Genomic DNA, 27,480 nt, shown 5'->3' with positions numbered 1-27,480 from the left:
CTTTCCCCTTCATCCCCAAATACACACTATTTTATTACTTCCTTTTTAATCACTGGATTTTCTAAAATGCTGCCAAAGAAAGACTCAGTCCAGCTTACAGACCCAGAACCAGCGAGTTCATCGCTTCCCTCCATCCACTCATGCAGAAGGCTACTACTTCCGGCTTTTGTTACTGTTCCTTCCACTTGCCATTAAGTGCCATTGACAATTGCCTCAAGGGCTCAATTATGCTTTTGATCCAAGTTCTCATAGCAATGCACCGGATCTAGTTCCAATCTTACCAGCAACCATGGCTGCAGCTCCAGTATTAGCAGCAGGAGCATGAGCCCAAGGATTGGTTTCACGAACTGGCATAGCTGTGGACACTACAGCAGCTTGGGATGGTTTAGCAGCAAGCACACAGAAGGCAGAGGCAGTGCCATTAACTAAAATGGGAGCAGACAACATCAGTGTGATTAATTCATGCAAGGCATGCACGTGACTGGAATATTAGTGGCCATGTCATACCTATCAACATACAACAACTTTAGACACTTCCACATGACAGCAGTTTGTGTAAATTAGCCAAATCGGACTGACAGTCAATAAAGCTAGTAAATTCCATTTCACCAAGCCAAGGCTTGTTAATAGAATTGTGGGATGGTGGATTTTTATGTATTCGATGAGACCTTGAGTTCTGATGACCAAGTGAAGGTAAATTTGTTGGTTTTATAGAGAAGAGATACAGCTCACCAGGAGTTACTGCATGATTAATTTCAGATTCAAAAGAAGAGCAGATTTTAGATACAAAGTAACCATAACTGCATTTAACAAGGAGAGGTTCTTTTTTCACACAACTTGTATAAGAGTATATCAGTGAAATGAAGATTAGAGGCTGCTCTAAGTTGTATAGTTAGCATTTCTCCACAATTTGCCTAAGAGTCTGTGTGAAAAAGAGTAATCATGCGGTGGCACAAAATCTCTTTCCTTGTGGGATTTGGTTCCTGTGACACACAGTTAGTAAGGTTTTTGCAGTTCAGGAGGCAAAATGTTAAAATAGCCATTATAGCAAAGCCAGTCCCTTTTACACGTAACTGTCGTGTGGTAGGTGCATGAACTTTTTGTTAAAAACGAAAACAGGCAAACTAAATAGACAAGATGAATAAAGCATGATGCACTCCCCCAAAATACTGATAACAGGACTTGCACAAAAAATTAAGATCACATGTTACTGGAAAGTAATGTTATGTGCACTCAAGCCTCATCAAGCATGACCACAGCACACGAATCACAAACCTTGAAAGGCAGGAGACTGTGGTGCAACTACTGTCACTGGTTTTGTCATGGGGGCCGAAGAGAAAGGATCTTCTGATGGTGCGCTGAAAGCACTGGTGATCTGAGAGCACAGGGCACTGATGCTGTCCGTTTCCCCTTCTACCTCAGGGACTGTAATGTATATAAAATTCATTCAATTGGAAGTTTAAAGGATACAGAAACAATTTACAACTACCAATGTGAAATTGAAATGTGATTAGTTCCCTCTGTTCTGGATGTTCCTGCTACTGATTTGCATGACATCTTTTTTTAAAATTAATGTTGAAGACCTGACCTGAAATAGAACACATCAGTGTATCTTGTAACTAAGTCAAGAGGGCAAGGAGATCAGTGTTCCAGATTTAAAGTCAGTTTTTACTGCTTCTCTGTGCTAATGCAAGAGGATGTTCATTTCAGAAAATAAAAGGGTTTTCTATAGCTTCAGTAGAGATCTAAATCTTTCAGTATTGAAGTGCTAAACGTATCAAGGATTTGGCACCAAGATTTGGCACTCCTTGAAATTAAAATACTTGTGATAGATTTAAGTGTTCCAACAACATACTTCCACAGTAACTAGATAAAGTTTAAATGTGCTGACAGCAATGCACAGCAGCAGGTTAAGTCTAGAGTAAGAATGTTGATTGCTTCAGTTCAGCAGTAGCTGAAAACCCTAGCTCTTGTGGTAGAACTATGAAAAGCAAAAGCTGAAAGCTCAAATAAAATGGACTTGCAGTTTTAAACCAAGTATCAGCATAATGTGGACAAAGTAACATCTGGAGTAAAACTGCTGACTTGCCAGATGTTCTCATTATTACTAATTGCACTGCTTTTCAGAAGTACTGATCATCAGTCCTTCACTGCACAGAACTGACATGAGCAGGCAAATTAAGCACAAGTAGTACAAAACCTGTTAAGATGTCTTGACACAACATGCACCATATCTAAAATTCAGGGTGAGGCATGCTCAAAATTTGATTCTTTGAGGGATATTCCAATACAGTGCATGTGGTGCGACAGTAAGCAGCACTGATAGCGGCATACATGGGAACATGCATCAGGAATGTTCTGAATCATGAAGAACTCAGATTGCAGCATGCTCAGCGAGTATCACTAGTGAGTAATGCACTATTAGTTTAAAACTGATAAACTCTGAGCTGGTTTTAAAGCACAAGTCACCAAATAAGGTTTATAAGAGAAGTCAGACTAGGTATTTTTGTTGGATTTGCTGATTTTTGCCACAGTAATTTTTACTTTAAAGCTTAGAAGCCTAAAACTAGCTGTACTGCCAAGTGAGAGTACAGTTGGCCTGCAGGATAACCCAGCTATGGGGATTCTAGGACATCATGCAAGGTACTTAGTACCCCAGGTGTTTCTGTTGGGATGACTCTAGAAACCCACTACCATCATGTGAAAATTGTGCCACGCATTACTGGTACAGCCAGCTGTACCACCTAAACAGTAAAGTTTCTTTAATGCAAGGTGAAAAGCCGTTTCATTGCTCCCAAAAAGCAATTCAGACAGGCAGAAGGACAGACCACAGAAAAGCATGGCATGATCCCATGACAAACGCTTAAGGCCTTGAAGGGATTTGTCTCTCAAAATGCCCTGGCATTAAGTGGAAGAACTGGTTTAATGACTCAGAGGGAAAAGGCAGCAACTACTAATTCACCAACACCCATTCCTAGAGCATTTCAAGCTGTGCTGCAACATTTCAGGTAGTTATTAGAACTGTTTGTCTTCTGCATGTGAATACTGTATTTGAAATTCTCGCCTATTCCCAAAGCAGAATTTTTCTGACATGGTGATGTTTGTTTATGAGAAATGATCCACATGAGGCAGGAAGAAGGATTTACTAGAAAATAAGGAGTTATTTGAAGCCACAAAGAAGGAAAGGAGGAAGACACAATTTAAGGTAATGTTTCATTGGAACCATTCAGTTTTACCTGAGTTTTTCATGGGGAAATCGGTCTTCCTTTGCACTGTTGAAGGCAGCTCATTTATTCGCAAAGACAACTGGCGTTTAAAAGGAGACATCTTTTGGCTAAGGGCAGGGAAGCCCCTGAAAGACCCTTGCCTGGCAAGCTGTTCTATGGGGGCATGCCTCCGTGGAATAGCGTGGGGATTGCTCATTTCTTTATCCAGAGAGGCAGCAACTTCAGCAGTAGGAGAGGTTGGTGAGCCAGAAGAGGGGGCAGTATTGTTTGGTGCAGCACCTGGTGCTACTGTTTTCACTTCTGTTTCAACTGCTGGAGGAAATAGGGTGAGGTTAGAAGAGTAAAGCAAAGTAGTGTTCAACTGCCTGCCACTACTCCTATTTGTTTTGATAAGAAAAATTGTGGGAATTTGCATAAGTAGTGCTCTTCCAAACGAGTTTCTAGTATCACAGCAGAAAAACCACTTCTGTATACCTTCATTGTCTTTACAATGTCACTTCACACACATCTAGTCTCCAAAGCAAAACTTAGTAAGGCTAGCTACTTCTAGCAAATGATGGCCTTATGTATGTATTTTTTTTGCTATTCCTGAGACCACAGTTCTAGAAATACTTGAAGTTAATGTATTATTAAGACTGAAAAGTGTATTGCATGTTTGAGACCTTTACTTTTGCCTCACACAGAACTATGGCCAAAATACTACTACAAACTGTATTAAGTGGCTTAGGGTGGCATAGCTCAGCAGCAACAGGGAACAGAACCCAGCTCTAGGACCTTCTTTTGAAGGCCACCCTCCTAGCCCTGCAGAATCAGCAGCAACAGCCAAACACACTGCACAAGCTTCAGCAGGCCAAAGGTAGCAGCGGCATTTAACAGGTTATGCTGTATTCAGTGCTCTGGTTGCAGCTCCCCAGCACCTCCAGGATACACATTTATAGATAGATGGAAGTGTGCTGCAAGGTAGGTCCAGCCTCTGAGCTGACAGGCCTTGCTAACACCAGGCATGTTTACAGTGAGTTCCTGTGTCACTTCTTTAAGCTTTATTTACATAAATGGTAAATGTATTTATAAATGGTAACACTACAGCTGAATTGAGCTGTAATGTTACCACCCATTCACTAGTTGGTTGCACTGGAAGTTTCTCCAACTTAAAGTTGGTTGCTTCATTTTGCAGGGTTTTCACAGCACCACGATGCTTCTGTCAGCCAGACCTAATGGTAGAAATGCAGGATTAAGCCTAGTTTAAATCATAAAACTTATGATTAGAAGAGTAATGGAGATTTTTCCATCTCTAGGAAAACTCTCACTCATGTTGTAATTGAATTGGCTTTGCGGGCAATAAACACAGCTCATGAACACAGTGGGAGAAGGAGAAATCTCACTATCCTGGTGTGAACTCCTATTCTACTTACGTTGCTTTCCAAACATTTCAGGAAAAAGAACGACTTTTTGTTGACACATCAACAGAATAACCAGAAGTCTGGTTAAGGAGAAGAGTCACACTAGAGATTTCTGAGGAGCTGGAATGGTAGGAGAAACTAATTATGTTGTCTTGCAAGCTTCAGTACCCATGAGTGCAGCTGCTCGTTCAAGTGAAACTTTTCTAATCAGTCTTTCTTGGAAAGGATTTCACACACCTTCATTGAGTCAAGACTTTGACTCATGCCCTCAAGTAACAAAGGCCTTGTGTTTAAGCTTCATTTAGCACATTCTAAAACTAATGTATGGGAACAAGCAGATGGATGATGAAAACGAAGATTAAAGTTTTGCAATCAAGTGGCGACATAAAACTTGCTATGGAACCCGCTGAAACAAAAGTTCAACTCCACTGTAAAGAGGGCTATGAACAATATTTATAATACTTAACTTTTCATTAGCTGTAAAACTTCACTACTTGTAATAAAAAGTTCTACTTTCACATGAATTTCAGAACAGTAAATGGTTTTTTAAATGGCCAAGAAGTAAAAACCAACTCCTCTCAAATCAGTTACTAGCTTTGAGTGTAACTAACAGTGCATCAGTTATGTGTTTTTTTTGGGGGGGGTGTTACTTTAGCTTATTTTTTTTTGAAAGCACACTGTGATTGGTCTGTTCTTCCCTCATGCAATACAGCTCTATACATAGAGTTTGTAACCTGTCTTGAAAATAAAAATGAATTATTTTCTAAGAAAACTGCATATAATTTTCTGTTCATTTACCATAAAGATATAGACTACAATGTCTGGCTAACTTGCTATACTTCTACAATTTTTTTCTAGTAAGGCTTTTTAGTATGTTCTACGGTGATCTCTGCCATAAAGCAGGCTGACAAAACAAAGCTGAAGCAGATTGAACATACAAAGCCACTTGTACTTTTTCCTATAAGAGATGTGGGAAAATGCACCACAAGTAAATCTGGGAGCATTTTTCATCTTGTGAAGTGACAAGTGTCTGGGAATATGATTTGTACATAAGGAGGTTAAAGAGGGGGAATGCTGCAAGGATGTTAAGCCTCAGTCCTTGCCCAGGCTCCAGTTCAACTCAGTGCTGGTTTTGCTCACTACGGACGGTTGTTTAAGTTGCACCCCGTACCTTTAGCATCCGGCATCTGTCTCATAATTTCCTCCCTCTCTGCTTGTTCAGTAGCTGTAGTGACCCTGAATGACCCCTCTCTAGTGAATGTGGTTCTGCTGGCATCAAAGGTGGCAGTCACTCCACACTCCTTCTCTCGCTTCTGCTTTCGCTCCAGGCATGCTGCAAATGCACAGCCCACGGCATGACTCAACCTTTCCCCCTGTACAAGACAACATTGCATCATACAGTAACTGGAACAAAAACGTACATGTGCTTCAAGCATTGCAACGTGATAACCTGCTTTTGCAAGAGGAATCTAATTAAGGCATTAAAGAGAACTACTGTAACTGGCCACCTTTTGTATGGCTCTAAAATTAAACCTGTAATATAAAGACTCGCAACCACTAATGCACAAGCAGTGTTCAAGAAGGCCACCCAGAAATGAAAGGGATTGTTGGATAATCTGTTTAGTTCAACTGCTACTAAGATGCTAGCGTGATAACATGCCTGCACCGATCCCTTGCCTCTGGATACGTTTGTGCACAAAGGAACTCTTATGAAGCCACATCTTAAGCGGGTGTTAAGTCCCAACGGACAGGTAAGTGCTACTCTCAGATGGAGGAAGTTTACAGAGGTGACATCACCATGGAGTGCAAGGGTGAAAACTAAAAGTACAGTGGTTACTGTTTACACATTTTAATGACCATGACCAAATGCAGAAGTTAGTATTGAGAGTGCATTCTGAAAAGCACTTCCATTATTAACCAGTGAAATCTAAAGGATCCACTACCCAATAGCTGCAATAGGAAATTCAGGTTGGAGGAAGTCGAGCAATTCAGCTGATAGAGTGGCTACGGTTGAGTCAGAGGCGCTGTTACTACCAGTAGCTCAACTCATCTATTGCAATCAGTAAGTGAATCAACCTGTTATTCAGAGAGGAAAACAGAAAAGCTCCAGCTCTAACATAAGTTTAGCTGGGAATTTCTAACTTCACTGTTTCTCTCTAAAGAAAAATGATAAATTGTCAAGTACAATTGCTTTGAACATGCAGCTATGTGGAGTTCATGCAAGAACTTGCATGAGGTTTCAAGTGTTTTGTATAGCACAGGCAGGATTCAACAGAAAGCAGAATGAGGAAAAGACCAGATCACACAATTAAATAACTTAAGTCTACACAGCAAGAGACTGATAGAGGTAACTTACTTTCAAACCTTTTACTGGAAAAATGTCTAACACTTCAAAACAAACAGGATGCTAATTAAATACAGTTTAGCTTCATCCCTTAACATTCAGATGACTTTCCATTCAAGATAACATTCACATACAAGAAGCTGCATTCATAACCAGTCTGTATTTACACACTGATTTTATCCTAGAAAAACTGTCATTATGTTTCAGTTTTTTTCTGTATACATTTTCAAATGAGACTATCTTCTGTCTATTTTTGGAAGAGTAGTTCCCTTCTGCTATAGATATCCGAGGCTGACTGCATTCCTTTTATACACATGCTGGGCACCATTTCTTTCCACAAGACGACATCACGAAGGGATAGCAAGTAACTCAGATATAAAGAATTAGGACTAAAATAATTTTCAAGGACTAAGTAATATTTTAGCTGACATCAAAACATATTGCAATATTCTAGGTAGTTAATTTTTCTGAGCATAATGAGTGTGTGAGTTGGACACACACACATTAAACTTACCGTATCCTTTACAGCCATAAAGCAGTGGCATATCCAACGTCTCGTTGTGCCATCTCGACAGATGTATGAGAATGCCCGGTCAAAGTTCCTATCTGGTGCGCAGAAAGAAACCTTCTCTATTGTCTGATCAACTATAAGATCCTAGAGGGGAAAAAATCCCCCCCACCCCCAATAAAAGAAATGTGAGGAAATATGGAGAAACACTTGAACAAGTAATTTTCAGTGTCAACTGCAAGAAGATGAGGTATAGTATAAAGAGGGTAACCTAACGTGACTATAATTAACTGTCACTGAATTCACCTTTCAGATTCTATTCCCATTATGGAACAAAAAGAACAGATGACACCTTCCACCAGCCACCTTTGGCAGAAGTGGTAGAAGTGCCAAGGCACCATGTAAGAACTCAGGGACCCAAACAATTCCTAAGATCTCTCCTCTAGACTATGGAGCTCACATTTTGTTTTATTTTATTTTTACAGCAGCTCCAGTAGTCTTGCAATAAAACAAATCTTTACTGTGGTTAACACAATGCTGAAACTTATAGGAGAGGTCTTCCAAGCGTGACAAGGTCTAGCACGTGCTACAGAAAGACCAAAATCTGATCTTCCGATTAGCTAAGCAGGGACGCAAGTGGAAAAGCACCAGCAGCACTGTTATGGAGTCTTGGGTGACATGGTCTAGTGTGAGATATCCCTGCCCATGGCAGGGGGGTTGGAACTAGATGATCTTAAGGTCCTTTTCAACCCTAACTATTCTATGATTCTATGATTTGTTTCCATATATTGATGTGAGAAGTGTTTCTAAAAAGGAAATAGTTAAGAACTATGCCATCTTTGTTAAAAACTACCTTTCAATATTTTTTTGGTTCTTTTGGTTGGTGGTTATTACCGGCACCTGTTCTTATGTATTCAACCACCAGGAGGCAATAGCATATTCTCTTTTTAAGTCCTATACTTTTAACAACCTCCAGGATCTGAACAACTCATTAAAATTCAATTTTAAAAGCTATACATAGCAACATTTCTAAAAATATACATGTATTATTATTTTTAAATGAGGCAATCAGTAGACTGAATGCAGCCATCAGTATGTTTGTATTAGAAAGTGAATTCTTATGAGACAGTAAGTTTAGTTCTGATGAAGTCATAACACCATAACAGCAGTCACAGAGCAGGCATCCAACAGGCAGTCATACTGCAGAGGGATATGAATTCTCTATCTGCTTCTCAATGTTGACTTGCAAAAACCATCTTTTAGGTTGACAAAAGTAAGGGTTAAATGACACCAATATGAATATTAATTCATTTCAGACTAATGAGAGTTAAAATTGTTCCAACAGCCATGCCATCTTTTAAAATACTAGTACGCTTATAGAGGCACAGCTAAAGCTCTTATTTCTAATTGTCTGCACAAGATAAAAACAAGAATTGTTTGCTACTACTTGCACACAGGCACCCTGTTGGTACATACTGTGCTATTTCACAATAAAAAAAAATAAATTATAAAACAATCTAGAAGGATGCTACAAATACATTAGTCTTCCACTTCAGACCAACATCTTAGATATTAGAATCAGAAATCACAAATTTTATACTCAGTTACTATTTAGCTTGAGTCTGAAGGCACAACATGCCCTATTTCACATTTGGAAGCTAGCTATTGTTCACTCAGAACCATTCTAGGATTTGGATGCCCTGAAAATTATACTGATTAACATGAGTTTGCCCATGTATTACTCTTGCAGCCTTCTACAGTGGCACAGAACAAAGTCAAGGGACTTTGAGAAGTTCAATGTTAACAGAACATTATTAGAAAAAAAGAAGGTTCTTCCAGTAAATGCAACAAAAAATATTCTAAGTTTGTGCTACCTGTCACATTTTATGGAACGTTTTGAGACTAGTGTGGAATTAAGTAGAGAAGAAAATTAGCTGGCACACATATGTTTACAAAGCAAGAAATGATTAAACTAATTATACACTTTAGTCTTCCTTTCAAACACCAAAATTTGCATTAACATAAAGATTAGTGTCCCTTTAAAGTTATAGCACGTATATTATTATAGAGGGATATAAAACTTTTGTCCAGGGAAATCTAACCTTTGTTTTCTCATCTACGACTCTGAGTCCATCTGCCGAGACCCACAGGACTGCTTTAACGGCTTTCTTCCCAGACTTTCAAAAAAAGAAAAGAAAAAGAAAGAAAAAAACCAACAGTTTTAGCCCAACAGCATCAGACCTCCACCTGCTTCCCCTTTCCAAGAACCGTAATATTAAGTGTAGATGAAGTCCACGGTCAGTAGGGTCCCCCAAGCCAGATAGTCAATCCAAGTTGCAAAACATTCAAAGAACCAAGCCAAAGCCAGTATTTCAGAAACAGCCCATTGTGGGGATTGGGAGAGGGCACAGCACAGGTGGAGGCAAAAATAAGGTGTTCATCCACTGACAGTAAAGAATTCAAGACTGACCAAGTGGGTGAAGAATTCCACTAAAGAGTCAGAAGACACTAATTCATAAGGAGTTACACCACAGGTAGCTTCTTCAGCACAAGTTTAAACATAGGAAAATTCTTACCTGGTATTTCCACCAGCCCTACCCTCTGCCCCAATAGGTGCATGGCAGAATCATGGCATCACCTTAAACCAGTGTTGAAAGCACCCGAAAATCATCAGTTTCTATGTTATAAGCTTAATGCCAAGGTAAATCATCCAAACATGTTCCACTATTTATTAAGAGCTAAATGTCACATATTGGAAGAGAAGCACAAAAGTATTATTTCTTAGCCATTTGGTGCGTATCTGGAAAAAGCAATGGTGCGTGGCCGGCTGACGCAGCGAGGAGCGGTCTGGCCTTTATCCAAGATCTGACTGTGGGAACTTTCAGCTGCCACAAGCTGAGGCTAAGTAAAAGTGGGAAACACAGGAAGGCTTCAGGAGCCATTTAAACTACAGATTCTTCCTAGACTGTTTACTTTTTAAGGGAAAGTTACAGAAAACAGTACAAACACTTGATACAATATTCTTCTGAAACTAATTAATTGAATAGAAAAATAGGTAGAAGATGTCCACGTAATTTTACTGGTTGTTACACAGAACTACTACTGGAAAAATTATTGTTTTTTAAAGTGTTACTTTAATTCACAAGCCCCATTCTTTAAGACAGCTAACAAAATATTCTCCCCATAATGTTTTTTCAATCACTGGGTTTACATATTTTGTGGCTACTAATGGAACCCACCACAGATCACTGCAGGGAGTGGAGAGAGAAACAACAACAAAAAGAAAAATGAGAGGGTATCTGCTAGTGGCTTCATGCAAGAACTGTAATTATTTTGGTTTTATTTTTTAATAGTTCATTGCTGATGTATACAATTTATATCCATATGGCAAGCAATGGAGCAAGGACATTCCAGCATAAACTACCACGTTCCAAGTCTGCAACACTGATTTTAACACTGTAAGAATGAAATATCTTAGAGTGAAAAGTTTCCTGTTATATTGCATTGGTTTCATTCTCAGCGAAAGCACCAACTGTGAAAGAAACAGGCCTGGCAGAACTTGTGTTTAGTTTTGGGGAGGAACTATCTATCTGTCCCAATTTCAAAGCAGCAATGACACCCTGAGCATCTTCAAAAAGCTTGGTGAGAACACATAATGGCACCAACTTGTATGGAAGAGTGATTAAAAAAGAAAAGAGAGAAAATAAGCACAGCATGAAAGCAAGCTATGGAGAAGTGCTTGCAGAAGCAAGTTTCTAAATGTCCATCCAGCCTGCTGGATACCCCAGAGAAGGTTTAAAGTAAAACTGACAGGTCCTGGAATGCCTGTATCATTCACAAAGGAAGATGTACTTAAATTTGCCATCATATGTGTGAAAAAATATTGCAGTCTTTAAAGTCACTTCTAACTTTTGGTCTTAAAGGCAGCAAATATCAATACCCACAGAATATAATCTCTATTTTCAATGCTCAGCTAGCTTCCATAGCCTAGAAGTCCCTATTAATCCCCAAAACAAATGGTTTCTAGAAGTCTGTCTCCTTGAGCTGTTTTAAAAAGGAGTACCACGTTCTTAAAAGGTGTTAATTGTCTTAAAATCTTTATTCAAGAAAATAAAATCAAGACAAGACAATGCCTGCGGGTAACTGGTTTAGATTACCATCATTAGAAAGATAGACACATGTTCTTCCCCACCAAACAATAAAAACTTCTTTCTGCAGAAATACCGAACTGTTCCTGAAGTTTGTATTAAAGTCAAGTTAAATTGAGCTGGGTACTTCATAAAGCAGTACTGATCTTCAGCAGAGCTACTTCTCACCTGCTGTTTCACCAAATGAGGATGCAGAAATAGCTAAGACATGTAATTTCTTGTTTCTCAGGATAAAATGAAAAGGCTGAAGGGCTAAGTCCTCCTCTCCCACTGAAAATGAAAGCTTCCTCATACAAGACAATAAAACGTAGGTTTGCTACACCAAGAGAAAAACAAAACACACTTTGATCTCCCAATTCCTTCTAGATTTATGGTGGATACAGCACTTACAAAGGGTAAGTCCTTATAGTCTTTATCCCAAACCCACATCTTCTACTCTTGGGCAACATGATTTTCCTATCTACTCAATCCTCAGCTTAGCTCTGCCTACATATTTCTCCAAATCAGTTTATACTGGATACATAAATCAAAGTACTGCTCCTTTATGGGTGGGAAATCACCAAGTTAATCGTGATTATAAAATAGATATGAGCATTTGTACTCCTGGCACACACTGGACAAAGATCAGACTGGATGGGAAGTGAATGCCACTGCAGGATCACAGCCTATCTAATAAGCACTGCAAGGTAGGTGACTCACAGCAAATGGCCAATATCCACTGTAACAGTGGGTCTTAAATGTTGCTACCAAGGGACTGGTCTAGACATCCATATCAGTAACTTGTCTTCATGTTCAAGAGCTTTTGGATGACAGCACTGCTGGAGTAGAGCCATGTGTGGCACTGACTCCTAGGAGCCTGATCTGTCACTGCTGAGTCAGCCCCAATAGAAATCTCGCTGCTCAGCACTCAGGAGGTCAGTAATCTGTGCCAGTATGAGATTCGTTATCTGGACCAATTTCAGAGTCCTCAGAAGTTTCCAGGAGAGCAGGCGAGGAATCAGTCTTAAAAGACTCAAGATAAAGCAGGACCACTGTGGGCTGGACATGAGGGAAACCTCTCTGACAAGCTGGCAATGCCCTAGAAATGGGCATCCACAAGAAAAAAAGAAAAAAGAAAAAAGAAAAGATAAGTAGCACCCATATTATAAGGTGGGAAATGAAGTATTAAGGATACCAGAGCAAAATTAAAGTTTCCCCAAAATGCATTTTATAAATACTTCTAAATTGTTTCAAATCTTTTTGACTATCTTATGCTGTCCTGGGACCAAGAAATGGTATGTAAAAAAAAAGATTTATCTGGAGTCTGAGGCATATATAAAGAAAATTCTTCATTTCAGATTGTATAAAACATTGTGTGACAAGAAATACATGCATTCAGTGGAAGCAAAACATGAAAGATCACTGAATCTGTACTAATATCCATTACAACAGAAAAGCTTTAGCCTTAAAATACAAAGACCTGCTTAAAAAGGCAGTTGATTTGGTTATATTGCAAATGATATGCAAAATAAAACTGCAGAAGCCTAACCTGGAGCTATCAACAAACTTCTCATTTTTATTTCAAGTACAAAAGAAAGTATTTTCAATACTAAACACTTGAACATTTACAGACACAAATCTCTCAGATTTACCTTTTAGGGGGAGAAAAGTATGGACAGAGAAAGCAGCAAATCTGTCTAGACTGACTCTTTGAAAGCTGCTAGTGTGTTTTAAGCAGCTATGCAGTTTGGAACATTAAATTAATCCCAATGAAAAGCATCTGCAAAGAAATTACAGATGCGACAGCCAAAAGATATTAGAGTTATCAGCATTTCTCAATTATTAATAAGAGAACAGCTGTCCCTTTTTTGCTGTTTTCCCCTAGACTGGGGTTACCATTGCAGGGCAAAGCCATAATAAAAGCACTGCCATACTGATGCTGTGGGGATATCTGAATACTCTGGATTTAGTTGGTTTCAGTGCTAATTAACAAAACTTCACAGGCTGAAGAAGTAGGTCCCTCTTTGGTGAAATATTATAATAAAAGACAAAGCAAATCTACAATACTGTGGTAAAGTACCAGACTTCATAAAAAAGCAACTAAGATGTAATAGGGAAGCTGGAATGTTTAGCAGATAAAAATCAGTCTTTGACTTCTTTTAATTAAGTGCTCTGCAAATATCTGTCCTTTTACATCTTTGCTTTCTCATGTACCCTAACATAAGTTAATACCAACAAGCAGAAAGGGAACTAACGTATCTGATCAGGCCGAGGTAGTGCTTTAAACAAACTAAATAGTATTTAGCATTTTTGGTTATGAAGTGAATGGTATGTTTTGACTCCAGTCTTTATAAACTCCTGCTCTGGAATTTCATTTGCACATAGGAATGATCTAATTAATCTGGCAGATCTCCCACCTACAATATTTTGGCCCTAAAACAATAAATTAAAAAGTAAGAGCCTCTTACTTTATCATTGTGACACTTTAGATGCATGCTTTCCCAGATCATAGGGAAAAAGCCAGCTGACCCTGTATGACATGCATCACTATCTGAGTGAAAGGTAAAAAAACCTTATTTACTCCATAAGCAGAGCCAAAACAAATCTGTGACCAGAGAATAACATGCTCCAAAAGACTTTCATATGGATGGAAGTTACAAACCTGTTAGTTTCTATTTAAGCCAAGATTAATTTTATAAAAAGATGCTTCAGAAGCCATGTCTTACACTAACTCTGTATGAAAACTGAAGGAAAACGTTTTACAGGAATTTTAAATGCAGAGGTAGGGCACAGATGAGAAGTAAGAGAGAGAGCTCTTTAAGAGGTTTACACGCACTGCCTAGCACTTCTAAGTGCCGGTTCTGTCCTCAATGACAGAACAGTGAACTTCTTAGTTATTAAGTTGAGCTGCAATTAAAAAAATGTAGTAGGTAAATGCCTGGTCTCATCTTCATATACCTTTGAATTAGGACTATGCTCAAAAAAAGAAAGGTTTAAGAGACAGTATGTGTAAGCACGCTGCTTTCTCCCAGCGCTAACATTTGAGGGTCAACTCATGGTGCCAGGCAGCTGATCATGAAGCATGCACAGGGCACAGACCCCAACTGCTCTGCAGATATTTGCCCGGGTGATATAGGCTGGCAGAAGTTTAAGGGTTTAAAAGGAAAAATCACATTTTTTTCAGGAAGACCAAATCATTTCAGAACACTGGATTTCCGATACGGCCCATATGGATTTAAGTTTCTGTTTCAAGTTGCTTTTTTAACCAGATTTTTTGCTTGATCAACATATTTCCAAGTCAGTTTTAGCAGCAAATATTCTGAAATGGATTAGGGGACTCTCAACACCCTGATTTTATGACGGTGCTATACCAGGGATGTAACTCCTTATAGTGCAAGCACAAACGAGGCATTAAACTTACTTTTCCAAAGAAGCCTTTGAAGAACTTCCTTTCCTGGAGGAACAGGGGGGACAAGTCGAGCGCTATTACTGTAGGTAGCTAAAATGGCCCAGGGTTTCAAACCAACAAGCACACACAAGAATAGGGTTTGGAGGGAAAGGAAGGGGTTTTTAGAGTTATCCATGAGAAGGTGCGACAGGCAAATGTGAAAATAATCCCATGAAAATGCAGATCAAAGGGCACGCACACAATTCTAATAAGCTACTGCCCTGAAATTGGTGGAAAGAAGAGAACCTCAGCCCCAATTTCATGCAAAGTTGTTACTTTATTTTCACTCTTCCTTGTTTAGTCCCTTTTAGTTAGGTTATAAACCAAACTTGGCAGCAGATATGGTGGTTAAACAATTATAATACTGTATGGGCTCTTGTGAAATGCAAAGTTCTAACTCCAGAATTACAGTCAAGTTTGCTCTGTATTGGTCACTTTTTCCACAAAGCAAATGCTTTGTAAACTGGAGAAGCACATATGGCTGGTATAAAGAAGGGTTAAACACTGCTTCATTTTATTCCTTTTATTTGTTGCTCTGGTTTACATGTTACTCTTACACCTCACATCTTATACAGTCTTCTCTGTACAGTGAGGAATTTCATCTTACCTTGCAGTACAACTAAAACAAGTGAGATCCTTTCCTCTTTCACTCTCTCTAAACCTTGGAAGGCTTTCTACAATATTCATACAAATACTAGATATTCATTCTACAACTGAATGGACAGGCTGAACAGATCCCTTTAAAGTCAGCTCAGGCAGGGACAGATAGCTAGGCAAGTGCAAAGATACTAAGAGCTCAACTACAATTCCCCAGATTTCTTCAGCCTGAAACCAATTACACCGATTTCCCAATTCACTTTACAAAAAAGGCAGTACAATCTTAAGCATATTTGCATGCAGTTCAGTTTACTGGCTTGATTTTCTTACCAGACTGTGAAAGGAAAACTGCAAGATCTAAACCAATCTCTTGAGAGAACACTTCAGCAGGCCTGGTGCTCTGCAAGCAGAGCCACATGTTGCACTGTGTTGGAGGGAAGCTGACAGAAAGCATATTGCTGTTCCTGCTATCTTTCCAAATTGTTTCACTTTTAAGAAAGCTATGGTATAGCACTAACAGGGAGGAGGTGCAGAATTGCAGATGAGATGGTCTTTGTGGCAGCCCCTGACCCCAAATTAACATTGTGCAATTCCAACCTGTTGATTGCTGATAACAATACTACACTAAAAATGTTGTTACAAGTATCCTGAGGCAGTGTCTCAAGAATTGATTGCTAAACAAGGTTATATTTAAAACAAAGCTATGGTTCTGACGCAAGCCAACAAAAGCCAGGAAACACAAAGTTAAGAAGGGAGTGTCAATCTCGACTTTGCATTTCCTGATTTTTGTTGCTGTGTACCTCTCTGCTCAATGTCCTTCCATGGAGCTTTTTACCGAGCATCTGTAATATACTTATAGCAACTCAGATACTGTATAAAGAACATCTCTTAAATTCAGTCAGCTTAAAGCTTAATTTTTAGAGGCAGGAATGGTTATGTATTTGGACAGGATATTATGAAAACTAGGAGGGAAACTAATGGATTAATCACAGTGTTGTGTACATAATGAGCAGGGGTTGGATGCTGCTGCCAAGTTGAGCAATGAGTATTGCATTAGACTAAATAACAGCTTTTTAAAGACAGCAAAAGCTAAGAGATTCACCAGAAGCTACCTCATTTTTAGGTGATGGTTAATTTTGCTCTCAGCGAAATGCTTGTTAAACAAGATAATTTTTTTTTAATAAACTAGACAAGGTTAATGGAAAAGGCATCATGCAAAATGGGTTTTAAACAACACTAAGTTAATGTAGTTTAGAGATAACTAATGCATGTTTTAAAATATTAAATTGTCTCTTTACCTGCTAAAACAAGAACATATATTAAAACAAATGAATCATTTAAAACAAAAAGTGGCAAGTTAGAAACCAATACTACAAGCTAAAGCTGATTTAAAATCAAAATATGACATGAGAGAGTATAGTATATCTTTATACAATGTTCCCATACCTGGGTCAAATACACTTACAAGGCACTCACAAAGTTATTTTCCAGTTTGTGCTAAATATTTTAAATTCAGTGTAATGGTTCTGAAGAAACCAGAGCTTAGTGTCAAAATACAAGGATCCTACCAGATATGAAATATATTCAGTTAGCAATACATCCCTACTAAGGGAAAAATGCAAGCTCTATTGGTAATATAAACCCATGTTAATAATAGACTGATAGCTGAATACATGGGTTTCTGATCTATTAATGAGACTTCAGTGCCATTTCACTGGACAGAAAACAGGGACATAACCCAAGTTTGTCTTCACTCATTCTAAACAATATCGTAAACTGCACATTATAGTATTGTTGGTGTGCTACAAAACTATAAAAACAGAATATGGTATAGCTCAGGGATTCTCTGGCTAGAAGTGGCTTCTTTTACTCAGTTGCCAATTAAATAGTGCCTGAATAAAATGCCCACCATCATCTGGTTTCAAGTTCTGCAAGATGCAATGCTCAAAACCAATTACAAGATATTAAACAAGCTGGCAATAAAAAAACCTGAAAGGTTATTTCCCAAAATAAAGAGACAAAGATTTGTTTGCATCTTTTCTTTCAAAAAACAAAGAAAAAATTAAACTATTCCTAAACTCAAGATTAACACTGTTCTATATTCTTCTTGACAAATCCCATAAAATGTTTTAAAAATCCATTAGTCAAAACAGATTTACGTTCCTCAAATGAACTGCTAACTGTTGGAGAGGAAGAATTAAGAGAAAAAAAAAATCTACTAAATTAAGTAATGACAGAACTTAATTTTCAGAAGCTACAAGATACACATATTTGAACAATTCTGATTTTTATTGACTGGATTTATAAAACCTGCAAGTTTCCTGCAGAGAAAACAGTAAAGATTAAACTACAATAAGATTAAACTACATTTTGATGTAGTTCAACCATACGAAAAGTGAAGTTCAATTTTCCTAAGCTAGTCTTCCAGTTTGAGCTCTGCAGCTGAAAACTGTAATTCTTTCGAGACCAAGGAAGCCCATCAAAATAACCAGGTACTGTGAACGCAAGAGACTACCAAAAGAACAAGTTGGTTTCTTATCACATTCCTTGTATACCAAAACATCAGCTAGTCATTTGGCTTTTGCTAAGTAAGAGAGTGTATTGTACAGAAAAGAGCTTTCAGTAATGGTAGAGTCCTAAAGATATGCCACCAGTTTAAAATCTACATTCTGGGGGTGGCAGACCGGGGTTGAGTTGCAATGAGCAGCTCCAAATGAACCTTGGATCTGACAGAGTCTAGCAACTAACTTGCACAAAGTAATTTCAGTAATCTGAATCTTCCACCTGGCGATAAATGAGAATTTCACCTCTGCTTCTCAACTTCCAACACTAACAAAGGAGACAATGCAAACAGCAAGAGATGCGTACTTGTGTCCTATTTATATGCAGACATCAAAAACTTCAAACAGCAGAAGAAATCAAAATTAGCTGCAGAAAAACATTGAATTTATGAGAAAGGGTAAACTGATGTAATCCACAATTTGGAATAATGACATAGCACAGAATAGGAAATGAAGTTATTTACTTCCAGAGAAAGCACTGTAAAAGTTAGATATCCAAGTCTGACATTTGAATCAATAATTCAGGTGATCAAGAATTTCCAGAAGAAACTGGGTGCTATGCTTTTTCTACGGCTTATTGTTTATGTGCTTAGCTACACTTAAATGGCTTGTAGGCTCAAAGTTTATTTAAAAAAAATAAAAAAACCAACAACCCAAACTAGAAAACAACTACTTCACAGAACAGCTCCCCAGGGAAGAGAATGAGAGAACCTGCAAAAGTAGATACTGCAGTGTTATTTGGTGTGCTAATAGAAAGTGTTCTGACAGAACAAAAACCAGAATGGGACAAAAACGGATGCAATTCATTATGTGGTCAGTACTTACACTTTTAGCTACATAAACTAAATCCATAGAATAAAGAAATTCATTTATATTTTGCGTGGCCCTTTTTAATAAAAATCAATCACCAACCACTGCTGGACTGAATAGGAACAGATGGGATGTGGCTTTAACAGGTTGCTATATATTAGTTGAGAGAGAAAAGAGTGAAAAGACTCAATTTTAATCAGAGTACTAAACCAATTCAGAAACTTTATAGCACAACAGAAGGCAGAAAAGATGACCTATAATCCTCTGTTGTGTGCTAGGAGGAAGGGAGGAACAGGTTTAGTTGGAAGCCATCTGAGCTCTCACATTTGGTGAGGAAAAAGTGATGTCCAGTGGCAGATATCTTAAGTTAGCAAAGGTGCAGTAGAAGTGTTTGATGTACTTTCAGTAATTTTGCTGAGCTGCAAGGATACAAGAGTTTCTTCCACTAAAGGCATCCTACAGAATGTAGACACATAAGAAGTGATGCAAAGGATTCAGATCTCTATCTCCACTCAAACTTCAAATTTCAATGTCCTTTCTTGTGCTCTTTTCTATGCTGTTTTAGCCTTATTTCCTTGATAAACCGATCACTGCCTTTCTGGAGTTTGCTATTTCTGCAGGATTTGGTGATATTACTACTGCAGGAAGGAGATGACAAAACCTCTTCAAAATGAGCCACAGAAATACAAAGAGCTTTGAACGAGTGCCATGTACAGGAGCAAACGTTCACAGAAGCCAAACTAAGAGCAGCCCACTTCATGACATTATCAGAATTAGGCAGCCTTCAGGCCACTTTGAGCAGATGCAAGCAGATTATTGCATGCATGACTAGAATGTTGCAGTGCATTAGGAAAAAAGCAGCCTAAATCAAGTAATATTTTGTATAATAATGGTGAATTAAGTCACTATTAAAGTGGCAGGCAACAGAGGGAGAAAGAGAGAGGGAGAGGAAAAGAGAGAGAGAGGGAGAAAGAACTGTTAAAAAACAATGGTTGAAGTCCCATGTGGGTACCAACTTAGTCTGAAAGGTCACAGAGGATTTTTACACATTTGTTTTGCAAATAGTTTCTGCAAGTAGAAAGAACAGTTGTAACTCTCTCCCTCTCATCATCAGATTAGCATGTCCCCCTAACTGCAGCAGTGCTCTCAAACCGGCCAACTGTTCTAACGTGGGTCAAAAGTTCAGTCTTCAGCTGGGGCACTGCTGTCGAATGGACTTTTTCAGTAACACTCACAGCCCCAAAGACAACTTTTTCAAGAAACAAATATACATACAGATTTCAGTCTCTTCACAGCATCTTCACAGATATGCATTCCTCTGGATTCATCCACTTCGACATGTCCCAAGTACTGCAGGAAAGAGAGGAGGGGGAGAAAAGCTTAACAGAAGCTCTTTAAACTCCCTGGGTTTAAAAATCCAATCTCTGAATTCATCTTGGTACATCTGAGATGACAGACATTTACAGCACTTTGCTAGCCTTCTTTTGAGACCTGTGTTTGATTGTTTGACTTTGTATTTATAAGGCACCAGTATCAACAGAAAAGTATAATACGCCTAGAAATCTGGAGGGAAAGACATACTTTCCTTACTTGGGGAAAAAAATAAATTGACATGTAGAACTGTATGTTCCTGCTTATTCACAGCATGAGTTTTAGTCACTTTTTTATACTAACAGAGCATGAAAACCTCAAGTTAATACACAGATGAGTGTGAATAAATTGTTTTTGAATAATAATATACTTAGTATCAAAAAATTAATTATACTACATAGCAAGATAACCAAATATATTTGAATGTTCATGTCCAAATATAATAAATTCCAGTGTTGCAAACAAAGCCTCCTTCTCCTCCCCACTTCCCCTTTTTAAAAATTGTAAACCAAAATTGTTTATCTTCATTACACCACCAGGCTCTTATGTGGTCACTGAAACATTCATCATTCTGATAAAAAGTTTTTAAAAAAATCACTTTTCTGCATATTCATCTTAGCAAGCACTACTTAAGATAAACTAGCAAAATGACAGTGTATAGAAACTACACATTTCAAAGCTTTTAAATTAACAGCCCAGAATAATAATAGCCTACGGAGAAAGCAATCAGTGTAGTGCTCAGGGTGCTGTAGATAGTTTCATTTTACATTCTGCGGGGAAAAAACCCCCTCTACTTTGTCCAATCTCTCCTTACCTTTTCCAATCATAGTTCTTTTTGATAGGGGAAGGAAATGCTCTCTAAAACACCTATATTCTTATTCGAAGTACTTAACTCTTGAAGAAAACCATAACAACTACTAAACTTTCTGAAGCTTTGTAAAAAGTGGTCTTACCCCAATTTACGTGGCATTTTAAGAACTGTTTGCAATTCAACATTTATATTCTAGACTAGCTAGAGTGAAGAAACGGTTTTAAAATATCAGAATCCATACTGATGTCACTTAATGCAGTGGTAAACTTAGGTTTAATGATCTACTGAGAAGTTCCACTCCATCACAGAATATTCTGTCATGAGTTATTTGAAATCTCCCAGTTTTTGTTTCATTCATTAGGATACCATACTTACCTAGATGGATAAAAAAGGTTTCACTATCTAACACCATATTGAAGCTCTCTATCTGAATAACAAATGATTCAACTAAAAGGACAAACAAGGACTGTTCTAAAGAATTAATAAAAATTTGATAATCAATTTTTTTTCATGCAACAGAAGAAGCTCCAAAAAAGGAGACTACGTATAACCCTACACATCATTAAACTGCTGAAAGATTTAAAAGATCTTAAGCGAGAGAGGGCTTTAACATTGAATCTCCCTATGTGGCATTTTTAAAACAAAGTAAATCTGGATGGAACAATTCTGCATGAATTTCATTTAAAACACTCCTCACAGCTGGAGAACAGCTTGAAAAATAAATTGCATAGAAACTAGAAGGTAAATAAAAGAGATCTGACACTTTAGAGCTTTTCCAAAACGAGCTCTGTGAGGCTGAAGCCTTATAATTGAATGCTGGAGCTGCCAAAACAGCAACTGTACTCCCTCAGCTGAGCTTGCTGAACACTTGCCAAGATCTTAATTTCTCCAGAACACACACAAACTATAAAATTTTAATCCTAAAAATACACAAATAGTAACAACTAAACATGTATTTACTATGTGTCTGAAAGTACATATTTATATCAACATCTATAGCAGATGGATCTTTGGTTCTGCTGTGACACCTCTGGAAATACCAGAGATGCAGAAATTCTATTGTTGTGCATATTTGTCATGGGAAATTTTCGGGTTTAGTAACTTAGGAAAGTTTGTCAACTTCTCATTATAAAGGAAGGGATATAGACAGGAACAAAGCTGAGGTTTATGAAGGACAGAAAGAGACAAGTATGTACGGAATGAGCCATCTAGTTTGCATGACCATTAAGCATCATACAAGTATAAAGAAACTTTCAGATTTCCCGAGCTGTCTGCACATCTCATTTACCCCAGCGCATGCAAAATGTTTCCAACTGAAGATCCAAACCATTCAGTCCCTGCACTTGGCAACCTGCCTTTTGCTTGGAAAAGGGAGAAGCAGAGCAGGGTAAATATTGCCGCATGTCACACTCCAAAACAGACAACCATTTTCCCCTGTGTTGCCAAACCTCTATTCAAGTCCCATGCTCCAACTTTTACCAATCAGTCATGCCACTGCTGCCAGAGACAGCAAGTTCAGCTGCAGTTTTCAATACTGCTTCCACTCCGGTGAATGGGGACTTCATTGCACATATCAAGGACATCTATGCACCCCAAAGGGGTACAATCCACAGACTTCATTGAGCATCAATCAATTCTGAATAATAAAAGAAATTACACTGCCACACAATACTTCTTTATGATATAGAGGACAAAAGGTGCTTTGTTTGCACTTTCACTTTACACTTTAAGCCCTTCATAAAAAAAAACTTGTTGTTCCCATTGCACTATTTTTGCAATAGCCAGAAGTTCTTTGCTATCAGGATCAGTGGCCTTGTGCAATTTACAGGCAGTGTCAAAAGTCTTTTTTTTTTCTAGGGTGGGGTGGTGGTGTGTTAATTCCTTATAGGTACCAATGTATTTTTAAGTTTCTTCCTTGTAAAAATAGCTTTCAACTGTATAATCAGAATGCTGTAATCCTCTTTTTTTAGCCAAGTGTTCCTTATGCAGCAGGTCCCCTTTCAAGACTTTAGGCTTATTTCTAAAAATGTTTTTTCCCCCCCACCAGGCTGAGAGTAGGTATACATGGCTCCTTGTATTTAACCAGTGCCATAACAGTTATCTGACTTTTAATGGGTAGTAATCAAAGACGTAAATATTTCTTCAAGAAACTTGGCAAACAGCTCTGCTACAGACTGAGACCTTTTCTAATACCCTTACATTTTAATCAGAAGTGTTAAATTGTGATTATATCACAACCTAACCTTAAATTTGAAATATTAGATCAACTTATTAGTGCATTAGCTTTTTAAGAATAAAATTACAAAATCTAATAGAGAAAGAAAATACAGCTGCTAGTTAGATTCAGACACGGTCTGCTACTTAGAGCCTGATATGCAAGTTAAACCTAAGTCCAGAATTCAGGGCTTAACAAAAGTAAACCACCACCAAACTCTTCCCTTTCTAACTAAAGGAGAAGAACATACTGTGAAATGCCTGGGCAGCAATTTGGCCTACATAAGTAATATCTCATGCAAATCCATTCAAGAACAGGCTGGATGGGGCTTTGAGCAACCATTGTAGGGGGGGCAAGGACACCTTCCACTTAATGATCTTTAAGGTCCCTTCCCACCCAAACTATTCTGTGATGATTCTACAGCACATTACCACAAACACACTCAAGGACTGGGACACATAATTACTGGGTGCACAAAATCTATGTGAACTGCATATGCTGTACCATGGTGGCTGATGAGTTTGCAGAACAGTAAGGAAGAGGGTACCCCAGACATATTCACAAAGAGCAGTCCTTATTTCAGGGATCACTGCAGCTAGCATTCCTGGAGAAAGCGAGTACTTTTCCATCATGAAAGTGCACATAGTAGGAATGCAGTATTAATATTGAATGCATTCCTACTTAATTTCCATAGCAACCCATGAATGATAGTCATGACATCAGCAATTCTCAGCCTTAAGATGTTCTATAAGAGATTTAATCGTTATACTAGAAATTAACCATCAATGCTTTTTACAGAAAGCTAAAATCCTTGTAGGCAGAGTTCCACATACAAAGTAACATAAAATAAGAGCTCTAATCCAAATAAAATACTTTAGGGGCTGTTGGAGAACCCCTTAACACAAACATTTTTAAACAGAAGTATTGCTTATATTAACATTTTCAGGGAAAAAATAAAAAAAGGTGATGAGGTGACGGTACAGAAAGTAATCCAAACCCCTTTTGTTCTTCTCCTCCGAGTTTTATGTTCTCTTTCACAGATGGTGGTGTTCAGTATCATTTTCAAGTCAAACAGAAAGCACTCAGCACAGGAAGAAGTTAAACTGACACATAGCAAAATGTCCTTAGAACTTGAGAAGTGCTTGGGAAAATTTAGTCTTTTCCAACATTTCAAACTTTTCCCAACTTCATCTAAAACTGAACAACTTATATTAGCATATCAAGTGGTTCTGGTGAAGCTGTCCTAACTGCTTCCCCCCAAATACATGCCATTGAAATTGCTCCTAAGAGAACATTAAGGGGTGATGTATCAGGTCAGAAACAAAACAGACCTACTATCCGTGTCCTAGTACAAGAAATACTGCCCTGACGTTTGTTCTTTGTTTTAATTTCTTTCACAAATACTCAGCTAACTCAGTTTTCAAAATTTCAAAGTTCAACTATAATAGCTGGCAAAGAGAAAGATCCTTCACCAGATTTCCTTCCACCTGGACAACTCAATGGAGCCAGTTTTGTTTGTTCAAGCCCGGTAATACACTATTACAGTCTCCCTTCCAAATCGACACAGCTACACAAATCACTGAAGTTTCCTCTGCATCAGCAGATGTTCACATGCCCCGTTTTGTCTGCAGAAAGAGATTAGGTTCTTCAGATTACATTGAAACTAGGCAGATCCAGAAAAAGAGCTTGCTGTAAGTCTTGGCCAAGGTGTCCCATTCTAGGGAAATAGCTGCCATAGACAGAAGTACACCATTTTTCTGGTATTCCTCCTAAAGCCAAGTGACATTCTTTCTCTGTGTAAGTACTATTCTCTCTACAACTGGGGTATTATTTGTAACAGTAATTTGTAACAGTAAGACCAACTACTTGGCATCTGCATGTATACATATATTTCTGGAATTGGTATCCTCAAGAATTAAAGCCTGAGCTCCATTTTCACAGTGAAATGCTGTCTTGCAACTAGACATAATCTTAAATCCAGAAAGCCTGGATTCATCTTAAAGCTGAGCTACTTTTCCGCTGACTTCTGTAAGATTTACATTCCAATGTTCAATTACTTTATTCCTTTTCTCTCTCACACCCATGCTCTTGCTTTATAATTCATTGGTTTGAAACAGATGTTTACTTAGAGCACAGACAAAATCCGTAATTAAGCATCAACAAACAAACTAAGCTTAATTCTGCTACAGGTTAATTACGATGCTACCCATGTCCTTAGGGTCCAACTTCTTCCACTTCTCTATGTCATCAGAAATAAAAATGTCTCATCAATCTGTTAAACCCCCCAAAACAGGAGCTGTTAAAAGCCTATGACTGCTAAATGTCCCTGAATAGCACGGGTCAAAAGAATCTGACTCTAAAAACTAAGCAGTATCAATACCAGTAGTTCTCCATGTCTGTTCATATCACACCCACCTAAGAGTCATACTGTGCATTTCACTCACTAGTTCTTGTATTATATGTATCAATGTGAACAGAAACACCACTGTGAGGGAATAACAAACATTTCCAGTTAGGACTTTTGAATATGAAGTAGCAAAGCTCAATCCCAGATAGACAAATGCTATATTCTTCATGTTCTCAAATCCCTAAAACAAGGCAGAGAAGGAACTCAGGAGGTTATATAGGACAGCGCTTGCCTCAAGGCAGGGTCTACTTTCACATCTACATCACAGAAGTCAGCCCTGAAGTATTATGACATTGCTGTAACTGGAGATCAATAGGGTAGACCTAATCTGTAGCTTAAATGCCTCACTGTTAGAAAGGGAGGTTGTTTTGCTTAGCTGCTGTTAATGTCTATCCTAAATTTCCCTTGATGAGGCTCAAACCCACCATTTCATTTCTCCTGGCCCCTTTACATGTTTGACTTAGGTTTTCAATCATTCACTCTGATGTGCCATTCTTACTTTTCCAGGAATTCAGCATTAGTAAATAAATTTAAAATTTTCTTTAAAAAAAAAGAATTAAAAGAAAATCAAGTGTTGATAGCACAAAGCTTTTTAAACTCACTGCACAGGTGCACATTGCACCTCTTCTTCAAGTTCTGCAAAAAATACCATTTCCATTTATGACACTGGAAATTCCCTAATTTTAAAAAACAAATCAACCAAAATTAAAAAGTATAACCCAACAAGAACTTTTTATTTCCAACACCCAAATCACATTTAAAATAAGTATTTCTGCAAGGACATCCACATCATTTTTATGGTTTTAAAAAATAATAGTCATATCTTTAAAACAACTTGAAGTTTACTATACAATTTAAAAATTTGACCTTGGCCAAAGACAGGAGTTTTGAAAACTGAGTAAGAAGCTTCATTTAAAATTTCTTGTTTGCAAGGGTATTGAAACAAGAGATTGGACACAAGTGTGAAAAGTTTAAAGATGAGGAATTGCACTACAATTCTCTTAATTGTGACAAAAATGCACAGGAATATACTGGAGACAAGTCTCAAACCTCCTGTTATAATCACCATTCTTTTATAATTAGCTGTCTTCAAGCTTTTTTAGTGTGGTGTAAAATACTGCAGCGTTTTAAAAACATACTTTTGCTTGCTGCTGGTTAGCATTCAATAGGAGTGGTTATTGTGCATTGCTAAAATCAGTTCATGCCTTAAGAGGTAGGGATTTGTAGCGTTTAAGGTGTAAGGCTGTGCAACATCTCAGAAATGAGCAGCTTTGTCACATTAACTTCTTAAAAATACCTAACATAGTTTCCAAAGACTATTCAAGCATCTCAAGCTTTCATAGTCAAAAATATCACATGGCTGACTTAAAGTCATTTCAGCATCAACATGCTGGTAAACTTTCACAGCTACTATTATTTCAAATTAGAAGTGCATTTAACACTAAACAAAAGCCAGTTACCTGTGCTGAGTACCAGTCTTTCTGGTCTGGAGGAGAAGAATGGCATTCAAGCTGTATTTATAAACTGATTAAAAATAAGAACTTATTTTTAACATGAGAGTTATAAATTTGACATTAAGCAATAAAGTTCAATGTTAATTCTAAACCTAAAGAGGACAACTGGGCAGCTATGAGTGGGGCAGAGCACACAGCAA

At 38.0% G+C, this 27,480-nt stretch overlaps 1 protein-coding gene across 4 annotated transcripts in view; it reads right to left on the bottom strand.

Annotated features, from left to right (window-relative positions):
- Nucleotides 1–27,480, bottom strand: part of NUMB (numb homolog (Drosophila)) — a 34,914-nt gene that overhangs the window by 2,200 nt on the left and 5,234 nt on the right. The window contains exons 2-9 of one of the 4 annotated variants that reach the window (XM_010022612.1): nt 20,298–20,372; nt 15,028–15,060; nt 9,582–9,656; nt 7,486–7,626; nt 5,799–6,000; nt 3,237–3,539; nt 1,276–1,425; nt 282–425 (exon numbers count right to left, since the gene is read on the bottom strand). In XM_010022612.1, the coding sequence (XP_010020914.1) occupies nt 282–425; nt 1,276–1,425; nt 3,237–3,539; nt 5,799–6,000; nt 7,486–7,626; nt 9,582–9,656; nt 15,028–15,060; nt 20,298–20,372 (1,123 nt within the window). The remainder of the gene's footprint in view (nt 1–281; nt 426–1,275; nt 1,426–3,236; nt 3,540–5,798; nt 6,001–7,485; nt 7,627–9,581; nt 9,657–15,027; nt 15,061–20,297; nt 20,373–27,480) is intronic. The other 3 variants (XM_010022614.1, XM_010022613.1, XM_010022615.1) reach the window with 3 other exon arrangements.

The sequence above is a fragment of the Nestor notabilis genome, unplaced genomic scaffold, assembly GCF_000696875.1.
Source record: "Nestor notabilis isolate BGI_N333 unplaced genomic scaffold, ASM69687v1 scaffold3799, whole genome shotgun sequence".
NCBI lineage: Eukaryota > Metazoa > Chordata > Aves > Psittaciformes > Psittacidae > Nestor > Nestor notabilis.
This window is presented reverse-complemented; position numbering and strand designations above follow the sequence as displayed.